Source organism: Odocoileus virginianus, unplaced genomic scaffold (assembly GCF_023699985.2).
Source record: "Odocoileus virginianus isolate 20LAN1187 ecotype Illinois unplaced genomic scaffold, Ovbor_1.2 Unplaced_Scaffold_21, whole genome shotgun sequence".
In the NCBI taxonomy this organism is placed as follows: Eukaryota; Metazoa; Chordata; class Mammalia; order Artiodactyla; family Cervidae; genus Odocoileus; species Odocoileus virginianus.
In genome coordinates, this window is record NW_027224283.1 from 360,945 (window position 1) to 376,845 (window position 15,901).

Here is a 15,901-nt window from a genome sequence, read left to right on the forward strand (position 1 = left end):
AACATAGACAGCATATTAAAAAGCAGAGACATTACTTTGTCAACAAAAGGTCCATCTAGTCAAGGCTATGGTTTTTCCAGTGGTCATGTATGGATGTGAGAGTTGGACTATAAAGAAAGCTGAGTGCCAAAGAATTGATGCTTTTGAACTGTGGTGTTGGAGAAGACTCTTGAGAGTCCCTTGGACTGTGAGGAGATCCAACCAGTCCATCCTAAAGGAGATCAGTCCTGGGTGTTCATTGGAAGGACTGATGCTGAAGCTGAAACTCCAGCACTTTGACCACCTGATGGGAAGAGCTGGTTCATTTGAAAAGACCCTGATGCTGGTAAAGTTGAGGGCAGGAGGAGAAGGGGGCAGTAGAGGATGAGATGGTTGGATGGCATCACCGACTCAATGGACATGGGTTTGGGTGGACTCGGGAGTTGGTGATGGACAGGGAGGCCTGGTGTGCTGTGGTTCATGGGGTCACAAAGAGTGGGACACAACTGAGTGACTGAACTGAACTGAACTGATGAGTATGTTGGAAGGCACTGAAGACAAGTTTGTCATTCTTACAATTTTGGCTGGTCCATTCACAAGCATCTATAAATGCTGAGTTAGTTCATCAGTGTAAATCATTTTAAAATGTGTTGTTTATTTGTTTCTGGCTGTGCTGGGTCCTTGGTCTGTGGTAGGTTCCTCTAGTTGTGGCAGGTGGGGGCTGTTCTTTAGTTGTGATGTGAAGGCTTCTCTCTTTGGGGCTCCGGGCTCTAGAGTGTGGGCTCAGTAAATGTGGCTCGTGTGTTTAGCTGCTCTGAGGTATGTGGGATCTTCCTAGACCAGGGTTAAATTTGTGTTCCCTGCATTGGCAGGCAATGGTGATTCTTAAACATTGGACCACCAGGGAAGTTTTTAGTTGGCTTTAAATCCTACTATAATACTAAAATATTTTATTCAGATGTGGCAGTTCAATATGTCAGCAAATTTAGAAAACTCAACAGTGGCCACAGGACTGGAAAAGGTCAGTTTTCATTCCAATCCCAAAGAAGGGCAATGCCAAAGAATGGTTCAAACTACTGCACAATTGTGCTCATTTCACATGCTAGCAAGGTAATACTCAAAATCCTTCAAGCTAGGCTTCAACAGTATGTGAACTGAGAACTTCCAGATGTACAAGCTGGATTTAGAAAAGGCAGAGGAACCAGAGATCAAATTGCCAACATCTGTTGGATCATAGAGAAAGCAAGGGAATACTAGAAAAATATCTACATCTGCCTTATTTACTATGCTAAAGCGTTTGACTGTGTGGATCACAACAGCTACCCACTCTAGTATTCTTGCCTGGAGAATTCCATGGACAGAGGGGCTTGGCAGGATGCAGTCCACGGGGTCCCAAAGAGTCAGACATGACTCTTCACTTTGTTTAACTTATATGCAGAGTGAAAGTGAAAGTCACTCAGTCATGTCCGACTCTTTGTGACCCCATGGATTATACAGTCCATGGAATTCTCCAGGCCAATACTGGAGTGGGTAGCCTTTCCCTTCTCCAAGGGATCTTCCCAACCACAGGGATCGAACCCAGGTCTCCCACATTGCAGGCAGATTCTTTATCAGCTGAGCCACAAGACATCATGTGAAATGCCAGGTCAGTAAATCACAAACTGGAATCAAGATTGCTGGGAGAAATATCAACAAATTCAGATATGCAGATGATACCACTCTAATGGCAGAAAGTGAAGAGGAACTAAAGAGCTTCTTGATGAAGGTGAAAGAGGAGGGTGAAAAAGCTGGCTTAAAACTCAACATTTGAGAAACTAAGATCATGGCATCTGGTCCCATCACTTCATGGCAAATAGATGGGGAAAAAGTGGAAACAGTGATAGCTTTAAACTTGGGCTCCAAAATCACTGTGGATGGTAACTGCAGCCATGAAATTAAAAGACACTTGCTCCTTGGAAGGAAAGCTATGACCAACCTGAAAAGCAGAGATGTCACTTTGTTGACAGCGGTCCATGTACTCAAAGCTGTGGTTTTTCCAGGGGTTGTGTAAGAATGTGCGAGTTGTACCATGAAGCAGCCTGAGTGCTGAAGAACAGATACTTTCAAACTGTGGTCCTAGAGAAGACTCTTGAGAATCCCTTGAACTGCAAGGAGATCAAACAAGTCAATCTTAAAGGAAATCAACCCAAATATTTATTGGAAGAACTGAAGCTGAAGCTCCAATACTTTGGCCACTTGATGGGAAGAGCCAACTCATTGGAAAAGACCCTGATTGAAAGACAAAAGGAGAAGGCGGTGGTAGAGGATGAAATAGGTTAGATAGCATCACTGACTCAGTGGACATGAATTTGAGCAAACTCCAGGAGATAGTGGAGGACAGAGGAGCCTGGCATGCTGCAGTCCATGGGGTCACAAAGAGTTGGACATGACTTAGCAACTGAACAACAACAACTAAAATATTTTATTGAGATGTGGCAGTTCAGATGGGTACCCCTGCATGATGTGATTCTGGTGTGTTATTATAACAGAATCAGAAATCTCAGGGTCTAGTTCTAGTTCGAGTCTCAGTGGTGGCATGTGAGAAGTAGTTCCCTGACCAGAAATTGAACCCAAGCTCCCTGCATTGGGGGTGTGGAGTCTTAGCCACTGGGCCACCAGGGAAGTCCCCTGAGATACTGCTTTAAAAAGAAGAGGGTTGAAGAAGTTATCCTTGAGAAGAACTTCATAAATATTATTCAGATTCTGTTTGAAGTTTGAGGTCTTTACATTCATTGAAGACTCACAATCTTTCTGGCCACATTTTTGAAGGCTTGTTTTACGTGTCCATTCCTCAGAGTGTAAATGAATGGGTTCAATAAAGGGGCAATTGAGGTATTGAGCACAGCGACTCCCTTATTGAAGGCAACTCCTTCTTTTGCTGAGGGTTTTATGTACATGAAGATGCAGCTTCCATAAGAGAGGGTGATGACAACCATGTGGGAAGAACATGTGGAAAAGGCTTTCTTCCTTTTCTGAGCAGAAGGGATCTTCAGAACAGTCTGGATGATGTTTGTGTAGGAAAGAATCACCAGCGTCAGGGTGACCACCAACGTCACAACTGCTAAGATGAAGTCAACCAGCTCCAGGAGTCTTGTGTCTGAGCAAGATATTTCTATGAGGGGCCCATAGTCACAATAATAATGATTCAGGACATTGGAGGCACAGAAGTCCAATTGACTGGTCAGGATGATTGGGGATAAAATGATGAGAAATCCAGCCAGCCAAGAGCAGAGGACTAGCTGGATGCAGACTCTGCTGTTCATGATGGTCATGTAATGTAGGGGTTTGCATATGGCCACATAGCGGTCATAGGACATGGCAGCCAGAAGGTAAAACTCTGTGGCCCCCAGGAATATGGCAAAGAAATACTGAGTGAAGCAGCCAGCAAAGTTGATGCTCTTGTTTCCAGTTGATATGCTGAATAGTAGCCTAGGAGTGAAAGTGGTTGTAAAGGCAATTTCTAAGAAGGAGAAGTTCCAGAGGAAGAAATACATGGGCGTGTGGAGGTGGGAGTCCAGTAGTGTGAGGCTGATGATCGTCAGGTTTCCAATAATGCTGAATACATAGGTGAGGAAGAGAAGTATGAAGATTACAGACTGAAGCTCTGGGATGTCTGTTAGTCCCAGCAGAATGAATTCTGTTATATAGGTTTGGTTTTTCATTGCTAGCCTTTGCTGCCTACAAAGGAAAGAAATCAGTGATGAGGATGGAAGAGGAGCTCGGAAACCTTTGGGAGAGCCTAAGCTTTACTTGTTGAGTTGGTTCAAATGCCTTTTTTTTCCTGTCATTTTGACTTAAATGAGTTTTTCTATTGGACAGAAGTTGACTCTTCACAAGAATTTCTTTTTTAAAAAAAATCAATTTATTGTTTTTTTTTGTTTGTTTGTTTTACTTTGCTATTGAGTTGTGTGAGTTCTTTACGATTTAGTAACCCTTTATCAGATGCGTGGTTTCCAAATATTATCTACCATTCTGGTTGGTTGTCTTTCATTTCATTCATGGTCTCTTGAATGAAAGCTGGGGATAAGTTTTTAACTTTAATTAATTTATTAACTGATTAATTAATTAATTTTAGTTCCCTAATGAAGGATGGAACCCTTGCCCCCTGCAGTAGAAGTGCAGAATCTTAACCACTGGACTGCCAGGGGAGTCCCAAGGATTATTTTCTTAAATTTTCATGTATGAGGGTTTTCTCCATGGTCCTTTTCAACTTTTCATGTACTTCCCTAGCCTACCTTCTAAACCAATGCCTAAGTTATCATTTTCTATATTTCCTATTTTTATTTTCATTTTCAAAGTTAACTTTACTTTTGATTTTTCTTTATTTCTGCTAAGTTGGCAGTGAAATTTCATTTCTGTAACTCTCTTGGTCTCAGTGTGAGAAGAAATGCTAACTTGTTAGCTACAGTTGAGGAGTCTTTAGAATAGAATCAGCAATGCCATTATGACTGTGGTAACCAAAGATGCCCCAACTTTTCTCTGATGTTGCAAATTTGAGACCATTGTAACTAACGTCACCAGTCTCACAATCACTGCTGCTGCTGCCAGCTTTCCCTCAGGTCCCGGTTATCCTGTCTTAGGGGCCTTCAGCAGAGGAACAGACAGTATCTCTCCAATCAGATACCTGCTATCATTTTCTTACATGTCCATGTTTGTTGATAAGCATGTAATTTTACTCTGGCTAGAAAAATATAACTGGAATCAAAAGTTGTGAGCCTTATTGAGAAATTTGATTTTTTTCTTCTAGTATCTTTAAAATTTCTGCCTTTAGTGGCTTCTCCCTAATTTTTCCTCCTTTCTTCAGACACTGATGAGGCATCTCTTACTTTGGCACTTCTTTCTCCCAAACACACATACGGGTGGTTCGCCTGCTTTAGCTTCCACATGAGTGAAATGGTACTTACACCTGTCTCATGCTACCCCTCAAGTGGATATTTGTAGGCCTGAATTCTTATTTCATTTTCATCTCCGTATCATTAACTTTAACATATTTCTTTTAGATATTCTCCCCTCTAACTAAACTTAATATGTTAAAATTATATCAGCATATTTCTACCTTGTGATCAAAAACATCTTTAAATGTCCAAGCTCTTTGATAGATTTTTTTTTTTGTTTGATGTTTTAAGATATTTACTTTTGAAATAAGTGTTGGTTCTCTTGCGTTTCCTCTGCTCTTAAGGAACCTACATTCAGTCTTTGGAGAGATGTAATGTACACATGAAATAGATAATGGTTGAGACTTCTCTGGTGGTCCAGGGGTTAAGCATTCACCTACCAGTGTAAGGGACACGGGTTTGATCCCTGGCCCAGGAGGATTCCACATGCCGTAGGGCGACTAAGCCTGTAGGCTGCAACTACTGAGTCTGCGTGCCCTGGAGCCTGTGCTCGGCAACAAGAGAAGCCTTTACTACCAGAAGCCTGTGCACCGCAACTAGAGGGTAGCCCCACTTGCTGCAACTAGAGAAAGCCCATGCATAGCAATGAAGACCCAACTCAGCCAAAAACAAAAATAAATTTAAAAAATAGAAAATGATTAATGACTGAATAGAATACATTAATTCCTATCTTAAAAATACTACTTTATACAAAGTGGCAGTTTTATAACTTCATGTTTTCTGCTAGAAGTCAGTTGAGAAAACTGTTCATGGACCACTGTTGTTTAGCAGCCAAGTCGTGTCCGACTGCAGCCCCATGGACTGCAGCCTGCCAGGCGCCTCTGTCCTGGGGACTTCCCAGGCAAGGAGACTGCAGTGGGCTGCTGCTTCTTTCCCCAGAATAGACCACTGACCGAAGTTTAATTTTCTGAGCATTTAGCCACTCACATTCAAAAGGAAAATTATAGTCCTTGCATTGACCCTGGCAATATATGGCTCAAGCAAATAGTTTCTCTCTGTTTCTGTAGCCATAAGGCTATAGCAGTTACAGGCCTCTGTGAGAGCTGGCCTCTTCCTTCACTTCCAGCAGATCTCCTGTGCAAATGGGGAGGAAAATCAGCGAGTTAAGTCCAGTTGCTAAGTATGTTATCTGAGTAAGATAATCTGTGCAAAGTGTAATTAGCATTTGTGAGATGTTTTATGGCATTAAAAAAAATTGTGGTCAAAAACACAAGATAAAATTTACCATCTTAACCATTTTTTTTTCTTTTTAAAAAATACATTTATTTTAAAATTGAAGGATAATTGCTTTACAGAATTTTGTTGGTTTCTGCCAAACATCAACATGAATCAGCCAAAGCGTGGAGTTCGATGTTAAGCATATCCACATTGTTGTGCAACAGATCTCCAGAATTTTTCATCTTGTAAAGCTGAAATGTTATGCCTGTTGAACAACTCTCCCTACTCCCACTCAACTGCTCTTCCTGGCAGCCACCATTCTACTTTCTATTTTTATGATTTTGACTACTTTAGACATCTCATATAAGTGGAATCATACACTATGTATGTATGTATGTATGTATGTATTTTTGTGACTGGCTTATTTCACTTAGTGTAATGATCTCAAGGTTAATAATCCACGTGACAGGATTTCCTTCCTTTTAAAGATTGAATAATATTCCATTGTATGTATATATCACATTTTATCTACCCATTCATCTGCTGATGGATGTTTGGGTTGCTTTCACTTCTTGATTATTGTGAATAAAGCTGCTATAATCATGGGTGTCCAAATATATCTTCAAGATTCTACTTTCATTTCTTTTGGATATGTATCCAGAAGCATATTTTGCTGGATCATATTATAATTCTATTTTTAGTTTTGTTAGAAATAGCCACGCAACTTTCCATGGGGGCCACATTCTATGTGGAAATTTTATATCAAAATGAATATCTGAATGTCTGTGGCACAGGATAAATACAGAGAGCTGTCTGATTCTAAGATAAGAATTAACATAAATGATGCATTCTATTTGGACATTATCCATTTTCTGTTTTATGGGTATATGTCACCTTTCCAAAAACAGATTGTAAGTTCCTTAAGAGCAGAGGAAGAGCAGGAGAACCAATACTTATTGAATGATTGTAGTGTTGGTATTAAAGTAGGCTCTTTCATAAATTATATTCTTCTTTTTTGGTATTCTTTAACCCCCCCAACAACACTGGCAAAAGCACACAGCATAATAAGTACATAATTGTTAAATAAATGAAAAAAAGATAGTGCCTTTTTTCTCTACTCCTTATTTTGCTCTTCATTAAGCCTTTTATCTTTGGCCATTTGCTATATAAACTACATTTTCCTAGCTTTTTAAAATCTAACAACAAATAAGAGTGTTTAAGAGTCAGTCTAGGGTAAAGTCTCTTGAGCCTATAAACTGACTTTACTGTTTCCTGTCTCTCTCCCACTGATGAAAGTCAAGGAGTCATGCGTGTTATCTGGTCTCTGCTCTCAGAGCTGAGAGCCCAACCTCTATCATCAAGGTTGTATTTTGAGATTCCCCTTGTTCACACTTGGCGCTTTTCAACCACCAGATTATAAAAATCTATATTTTTCTTATTTGTTGCTGTGCATGAGGGGAATGCAGTAATTTTAAGACATATATAAGGACTTCCCAGGTGGCACAGTGGTAAAGAAGCCACCTGCCGATGCAGGAGACACAGGCGTCTGTTTCGAAGCCCAGGTTGGGAAGATCCTCTGGAGTGGAAAATGGCAACCCAGCCCAGTATTCTTGTCTGGGGGATCCCATGGACAGAGGAGCCTGGGGCCTACTGTCCATGGGGCCACAGAGTCAGGCGTGACTTAGCAGCTGAACAACAACGACAAATGTGTATAAAGTTCGTTGGACTCTCTCTTGCTTAGTTTTCATAATACTGAGCTGTCACTGATGGAAAGGCAAATCTCAGACACCAAATAACTTCAGGAGGGGCTTTCAGGAACTACTTAAACTTCTTACCATCAACACCTGGTGGTGGTTTAGTCACTAAGTCACGTCCGACTCTTGTGACCGCATGGACTGTAACTCGCCAGGCTCCTCTGACCACTGACTCTAAGGGACTGGTGTTCCTTTGCACCCAGACTCCTCCATCCTACGCCCTCTAAGCCTCCTAGATGGGCTGAGTCACTTCGCTTGGGATACAGGAACGGCTCCAACACAGAACCAGGAAAGGGACTACCAGATTATTTGGTCATATTATACTTTTACAAAAGCTCAGCATTTGTCCCAAGAAAGAAGCCTCAAATTTCTAGAATCCTTTAGACATCTTCATGCTGTTCTGATCTTTTAAGGTCCCTGAAATAGAGAAATTCTAGCCCCACTCCCTACACCCCTGGCCTCTCTGCATCACCAGGGAGCCATCTGCGCCATTGTCCCTAAGAATACCCTAATCACAAGGATGCATGGAACACGGCCACGTCATCCAGTGCCTGAACGTCCGGGCTGTTGAACTTTCTGGTCATTAATTTTTGGTCTTTTTGGATGAACAACTGTGTATTGTCATTCAAACTTTTATATTCATGTTCCACACAAATTCTATAGTAGTTCTGCTTCAGTAATTTTACAAAGCTATTTATTACAACCTTGTCTGTAAACATAAAAACTTGGAAACAAAGAAAATTTCCATTAATAGGAAAATGACCAAGTAATTTTGGTGCATCCAAACTATAAAATGCAATAATAAATAAAATAAATGGCAAAGATTTATGTGAACTCACTTGGAAGGATATATTTGGTATATTGCTATATGAATAAAAGAAGCTGCTGAACAATTGTGTATTGTATTATTCCATTTGGGCTAAAAATATGTACATCTTATGCTCTAAAAGTATATGTTTATGTGCACGGTTGTATAGATCTGGAAAGATTGCTATCAGAATTATTTTGTGGAGCTAGAGGAAGAGGTGGGGACGTGAGGGGAGCTATCTGTTTGCTTTATACTTGTCTACATTATATGAATGCTACAAAGCAAGCATAAGTTGCTTTTTAATTAAAAAAAAATCACAGTAATATGATCTCATGCTCTGTAGTCACGAACGAGTAACACTGATATAAGTATAAGCTGAGAATATACTCACACTTGACTTTCAGGGTGGTCCTGTAGGATTTTACCCGTATGTGTCTGTGCGATGAATCACAGTTTAGCAGTCAGATGTAGAGGAAAGGTAGCATAAAATTGGACTTGTTTCATTTCCCACCATTACTTTTTGACCTAATTATTCAGAAAAATTCAAAAGCCTATGAAAATTTCCTAGGAAAAATGCTACTTCTCCTCTGTATATCAGTTTAGCTGTCATTCACTACTTTTTATTTCTGCATTAATTTAAAATGCACCCTGGCAGCAAATAATCCTTTGAAATGTGATTTATTTAAGTAAAACACATTTATTGTAGTGATAGTAGAAAGCACCCTCCCTTCAAAGTCTGATTTCTTCTGTTCTGATCCTTCTGAACCTGAATATGTGCTGTCTCTGACTTTATACTAGATAGAAGCATATTTTAAATGTTCTATTCAGGGGAGACCTCAGAACAATCAGTTGAGGAAAGAAAAGATCCCAAGAGGCCCACATTCAGAGCATACTAATGAACCCTGTTCGTTGAGAACTCTGGAACTGAACTTTTAATAAGGGATTGGGGAGGAAGCCCAAAGAGACTGAGGAACATGTTTTTTGAGCCATTTACCACATGCCGGGCATAATTCTAAACACATCTTCATTATGTTATGCATAATGCTAGGCATATACCTTAATAACTTGCCTAATGCTCATAGCACCATGTCATATACCTCCTGAAGAACAGAACAGTAGCGGAGCCTCTGCCTTTTGTTGCTGTGGTGATCTTAGCTCGGTCAAGCAACACGAATCCTGTGGAGGGCTTAGCGTTTTCCGCATTAGTTTCTTTCCCTTCCCTCCAGTCTTTTGTGTCCTGAGAACTGTTCTCTGAAGGAAGACTGGAGGCCCTGTGTCCTTCTTCTGTTTCTTCTATGGGCTTTGAAAACCCCTCCTCCACGTATTTACTGACTCTCTCAATTTTTAAACCTTTACACAGATATGATAATTGTCATGTGGCTCCCCAAGGGCTTAAAATTCAAATTTCCTTTATAAAAGGATTTTCAGATTGGCTTGGTCAAAGGAATAAGATCAAGGATTTGCTTTGGCCAAAATCTGCTATATAATACTAATTTTCCGCTTGTGCTTAGTGTGAGGAATGTTTCTAACTGGGGTTGCTCCTTGACAGTTGAGAGTTACCTTAGCTGCTTGTGGGAGCAACTTCTCCCCCTGTTCCCAGTTTGGCTTTGGATGGAGAGATGGAATGGGTGGGTGTGGCATATATGCATTCCTGAAAAAGCTAATGAGATCCAGCGTTATAGCAAGTAGAGCTCTTTAGGGAAGACAAACATAGGCCTGAGAGAATATCAGAGAGCAATAACCATGACAGTAGGTGTATAAGGAAAAGGCAAGAGAGATGGAGTAGCAGAATCTTAACATTAAGATTTGCAGAAGGGATTGATGCAATCTAGCCTAGAACGTCAAAGGAAAGGATATTTATTTGTGGATAATCCTTGATGTCACAGACTAGCAAAGAGATAATTTTACAACAGATATGATAGAATTTATTCCCCCCTCAGTCCACACTTCCTTTTGAGAGAACTCGGCCAGAGGAGAATGACCTAGGTATAGACATGAGCTAATTACACTCTCCTTTTTGGAATTTGGAGTTAGGTACAGAGACTATGTTGATAAATGATGGGTGATGGAGCTAGAAGGTAATACACACAAATAAATATTACTTCTTAAGAATTTTTATTAAAAAAGTTTTTGTTGATGTGCAGTTAATTTAAATGCGGTGGTAGTTTCAGGTGTGTAGCAAAGTGAGTCAGTTACACATGTGCATCTATTCACTCTTTTCTTGGTTCTTTTCCCATATAGGCCATTACAGAGTATTGAGTAGAGTTCCCTGTGCTGTATAGTAGGTCCTTATTAGTTATCTATTTTATATATAGTAGTATGCATCTATCAATCCCTTCTCTTTGTTTATAAGAGACATCATGGGATAATATCATGGTAAATAAAACACGTAATTTGGATGGATGAAAATGCTGAACTGGGAAAAGAAATTCATACCCTGAATGAAATTTTATTCTAGTGAAGACAACTGCTGCTCCCCACCATGATAGGATAGATCCTGTATAATTAACTGACTAGCGAGTGGTTGATGGCATATGATGCCATGCCACGGGAGACTGGATGCAGCAGAGAGAGTGGGCAGATCAGTCTTGGTGAGGAAAGGCTCTTGCATAATCCACAGTGTGTAAAGTGATTAGCCTCCAATTAAAATAAATTAATTTTAAAAAAGAAGGGAAAAAAAAGTCATGTTTATTTAAAGTAGAATCTACATCCAGTAAAACGCCAAAACTTGACAAATGCAGTTACCATCATGGTCAGGGGGTAGAACAGTTCTTCAGTCGCTCCACCCCCAAACCCTGTGCAGTGAACGCTTCCCCGATCCTTAAAAATCCACTGATCTGTTTTCTGTCAAGGATGTCAAATTTAGTCATCAAATGGTCTAGTAAAGAAAAAATTGCAAGCAGAAAAACCCAAATTTTTAACAGCATACTTTGAAACATACATTTAGAACATTCTTTTGAATATTCTTTTACAATGAGATTTGAAAATAACTTTTGTCAATAAAGCAGCTGACAAGTTGTCTTAAGATAGTTGTAGAAAAGCTAGTCTAGTTACTGGGTCTGGGGCTGGTTGATAGAAAACCCATTTTATATAATGGAATTGAATTCTTTCTTTTCCCAAACTTTAAATTTTTTTATTTTGTATTGGAGTACAGCTGATTGGAATGGAATTCTATAGAAGTTCTCTGAAAGCAGATATGTGTGCTTTTTTGTTTGTTTTTTCTTTTTTAGCTATGCCATGTGTCTTGCACGATCTTCGTTCCCCAAACAGGGATTGAACCCTGGGCCATGGCAGTGAGATTGTCAAGCCCTAACCTCTGGACCATCATGGAATTCCTGAGATATCTGTTCTTACAGATATCAGTATTTGGTACCTTTCTGAAAGTTCACACCTGCTACCACCATGAAAGGCACAAAGAAAGTAAAACCTCTATTTTGTATATCTCAATTGTCACATGTTCAAATACACCTAATTTCCATGAAAAGTTGCTTCCAAGCACCACAATTCTGTCTTTCAAACATCAACTCTGCAGTTTTTCAGCATCTTGAACTGAGTGGAGTTGTGCTCCGTGGATGAAAAGCTGATCCCTCTTAAAGAGGATAATAGAAGATCCATGTTGTTCAGAAGAGATATGAATGTGGAAAGGAGAAGCTTCTTTAGAGAGGTCAGGAGCCATAGGTGGGATAATAAAGGCTTTTGCATGCTTTCAACTTCCTAAAGACATTCACCTACTAAAGGCTTCTAATGAAAGCTTGTTGAGAGCTTGGAGAAAGCCAAAATCCAAGGCTACTTAAAATGCTTAGAAACATTTAGAAGAGTGGACTTTAGTTAGAGTGGGTAGAAGGTTGTACTACTCAGAAGTTCAGCAGTTGGACTCTGGCATCAGACATATTTAGTATTTAATTCTAACACAGGCACTCAGCTGTGTGACCTTGCACAACTTATTTCAGCCTTTTAATCTTCCATTCCCTCATTTGTAAAATAGAGAGGAATTTTCAGGCAGATCTAAGTCATCCACATGAGGCATGTCTTGCTAATTCATTGCTCTCGGTATGTAAATTCTCAAAGGTTTGAGATTCTTCACTTACAAAGATTCAGTTCTGGGCTCCCTCATTCATTTGTTCACCCATCCACCCATCTACTCGTCCATTATTCATTTATCCATTCAACAATGAATTATTGAACACCTATCACTGGTTGATATTGTAGATGGAACTGTGATCAAAAATATTAACTCTGAATTTTGCAATCTTACAGACAAGAAGAGAATGTAGTTTAATATAACCATTTTTGTGATGTATACTGTGATATACTGTGTACTGTGAAAGCATAGATACTAGTAGTGAGAAATGATAGGGAATACAACTTGGAGGTTGTTTTTATTTTCATTTCTCCACTCTTGACATTCCATTTTACAATTCCTAACTTTTTAGCTTTTACCAGGCAGTATCCCACTACAGTTAGACTTCCTATCCCATCCTCAAATTCCACATTTTTGAAGATGGTTATGATCAATAAGAATGCCCTAATTGTCATAATGTCATTCTGCATATTAATTGGTTTCTGCATTCACATTGCCAACTATCTATATTTCTTGAAATACTCTCTTCCCATGAATTCCATAGATATATTGACTTCTTTTTTTATTTTAAAGATTTTATTTTTGGCTGTGCAGGGTCCTTATTGCTGCTCAGGCTTTCTCTAGTTACTGAAAGCGGGGCTACTCTTCCCTGTGGCGGCTTCTGCCGCAGAGCACTGGCTCCGGGCACGTGGCTCAGTAGTTGCGGCGCATGGGTTTAGTTGCTCAGCGGCACGTGGATATTCCTGGCCCAGGGGTTAAAACTTTGTCCGCTGCATTGGCAGGTGGATTCTAACCACTGGACCACCAGGGAGCCCTCTGTTGACTTCTCATCATCTCCTCTGCCTCTTCGGCTCACCTTCTTCTATTCATGACACCCTCAATTTTCACATCAATTTCTATTTCAATAGCTACGGATTGCTAAATCTTTGTGATTCCATGGACTGTAACCTGCCAGGTTCCTCTGTCCATGGAATTCTTCAGGCAAGAATACTGAAGTAGGTAGCTCTTCCCTTCTCTAGGGGATCTTCCTGACCCAGGGAAGATCTTCCTGGACTCCTGTCTCCTACATTGCAGGTGAATTCTTTACCATCTGAGCCAAAAGCTTGTCCCAAATCCAAATGACTTGACATTATGAGCACTTAATTTACTTAAAATGGGATTTAACTTAATTCAAAACTAAAATATATTATCTCCTCAACTCTCTCCTTATCCTTTTTATTTCACTGAAATGAATGACAACGTTTACTCAATCTTGTAGGACGGAAATTTGGCATTCCTACCAACAATATTCTTTCTACCCAAGTTTCTTCCTCTTATTTTTACTGCTTGACCTATTCCTACTTGGTAAGACTGAGTTTAAATGGCACTCCCTCTGAAAACATTTATTGACTCATTAATTCAGGTTGAACTGCTTTTTCATTGATAAAGCCTAATCGTTTCTTTATATGAACACTTACAGGTTATAATTTATTTATTTTCCAGTCTTTCTCACTGGCCTGAAGTTTAACTGTATGTTGGAAGCCTAGTAATTGGCAGAGAGTTTGGTACATGGTAAGGACTCATGCATTAGGGCTTTAATTCTGAAATTCTTTAAGATGCACGAGCTTCCGGACTGTATCCTTGAAGGCTTGTTTTACTTGCTGATTCCTTAGGGTGTAAATGAAGGGATTCAACAAAGGTGCAGCTGAGGTACTGAGTAGAGCCACTCCCTTGTTGAACGTGTCCACTTCTTTTGCTGTGGGCTTAACATAAATGAAGAAGCAGCTTCCGTAAGAGAGAGAAATGACAATCAAGTGGGAAGAACAAGTGGAAAAGGCTTTTGTCCTTTGACGGGCAGAGGGAAGTTTCAGAATAGTCCTGATGATGAATGTGTAGGAGAGAATGACTAGTACCAGAGTGACCACCAGGGTCACCGATGCCACAAGAAAGACAACCTTCTCTATGAGGTTTGTGTCTGAACAGGAGAGTTCCCGAAGGGGCTCATAGTCACAGAAATAATGATTCAGCCTGTTGGATTCACAAAAGTCCTGCTGAGTCATCAGAGTGATTGGTGGTATAATAACCATTAACCCAGCCAGCCAAGAGCAGACAACAAGTTGGGTGCAGACTTTGCTGCTCATGGTGGTTGTGTAATGCAAGGGTTTGCATATGGCCACATAGCAGTCGTAGGACATGGCAGCCAGAAGATAAAACTCTGTGGCCCCCAGGAATATGGCAAAGAAATATTGAGCAAAGCAGCCAGCAAAGCTGATACTCTTGTTCCCTGTTGTGATGCTGAACAGGACCCTGGGAATGAAGATGCTTGTGAAGGAAATTTCTAAGAAGGAGAAGTTTCGGAGAAAGAAATACATGGGGGTCTGAAGATGGGAGTCCAGCGAGGTGAGGATGAGGATTGTCAGATTTCCAATGATGCTGAGTAAATAGGTGAGGAACAGAAAGATGAAAACCATCACCTGGAGTTCAGGGACATCTGTTAGACCCAGCAGGATGAACTCAGTCAACACAGTTTTATTTTTCATTGCTAAAAAAGTTTATCTCAAGGTAGAAAAGTGACAGTAATGAAAGGTGAAAAAGGAAGAGGAGCTCTGAAATGGCGAGACGGAATCTGAAAAAACAAAGGAGATGAACTTTTCCTCTGATAATATGACCCAGCCCAGTGGCCCAACTGAATGTTGCTGGGTCCTTGCCAGTCTCTTTTGCCCTGCATAGAAAAGTCATTATTTTCCCACATGATATTCTCCCCAGTGCCAATATGAAATAAATATATGCCTTATAGATGATGTTTAAATAGCTTTTGGAATGAGTTATTAAAGGAATGCTTCCAGCAGCTGCCTCCTTCTAGACTAGTTTGTAATTTTCTTTCTTCTATATTCTCATTTCTTTCTTCCCACTGATTCCATGTATTGCTCTATGTCATTTGTCTAGCTTTTCTCAGACTAGCTGTTTTCCTTACTCTCCCCTGCCATTTTTGCTTTTATTTTTTCATGTGACTATAGCAGTCTCTCATTTTCCTTCTTGTTCAACTCCCTTTGATTCCCTTGACGTCAAAAAGTACCAGCTCCTCACTTCTTCCCAGTGGACCCTCCATGCTTCTTTCCTTGCCTGTCCATTAGAATTCAAAGTTCTCTGTACTAGGATTATGTCATTCTGTTCTTTGAACCATTCCATATACCTGTCTAGGATTCAG

At 40.1% G+C, this 15,901-nt stretch overlaps 2 protein-coding genes across 2 annotated transcripts; both read right to left on the reverse strand.

Moving 5' to 3' along the window:
* Positions 1 to 2,747: 2,747 nt before the first annotated feature.
* On the reverse strand, positions 2,748 to 3,680 carry LOC110123823 (olfactory receptor 6C4-like). Its single transcript, XM_020872053.2, has one exon. The coding sequence runs from the start codon at positions 3,678 to 3,680 to the stop codon at positions 2,748 to 2,750; it is 933 nt and encodes a 310-aa protein (XP_020727712.2).
* A 10,608-nt stretch (positions 3,681 to 14,288) lies between these two features.
* Positions 14,289 to 15,233, reverse strand: LOC110123822 (olfactory receptor 2AP1). The gene has a single exon (XM_020872052.2). The coding sequence runs from the start codon at positions 15,231 to 15,233 to the stop codon at positions 14,289 to 14,291; it is 945 nt and encodes a 314-aa protein (XP_020727711.2).
* Positions 15,234 to 15,901: the final 668 nt, after the last annotated feature.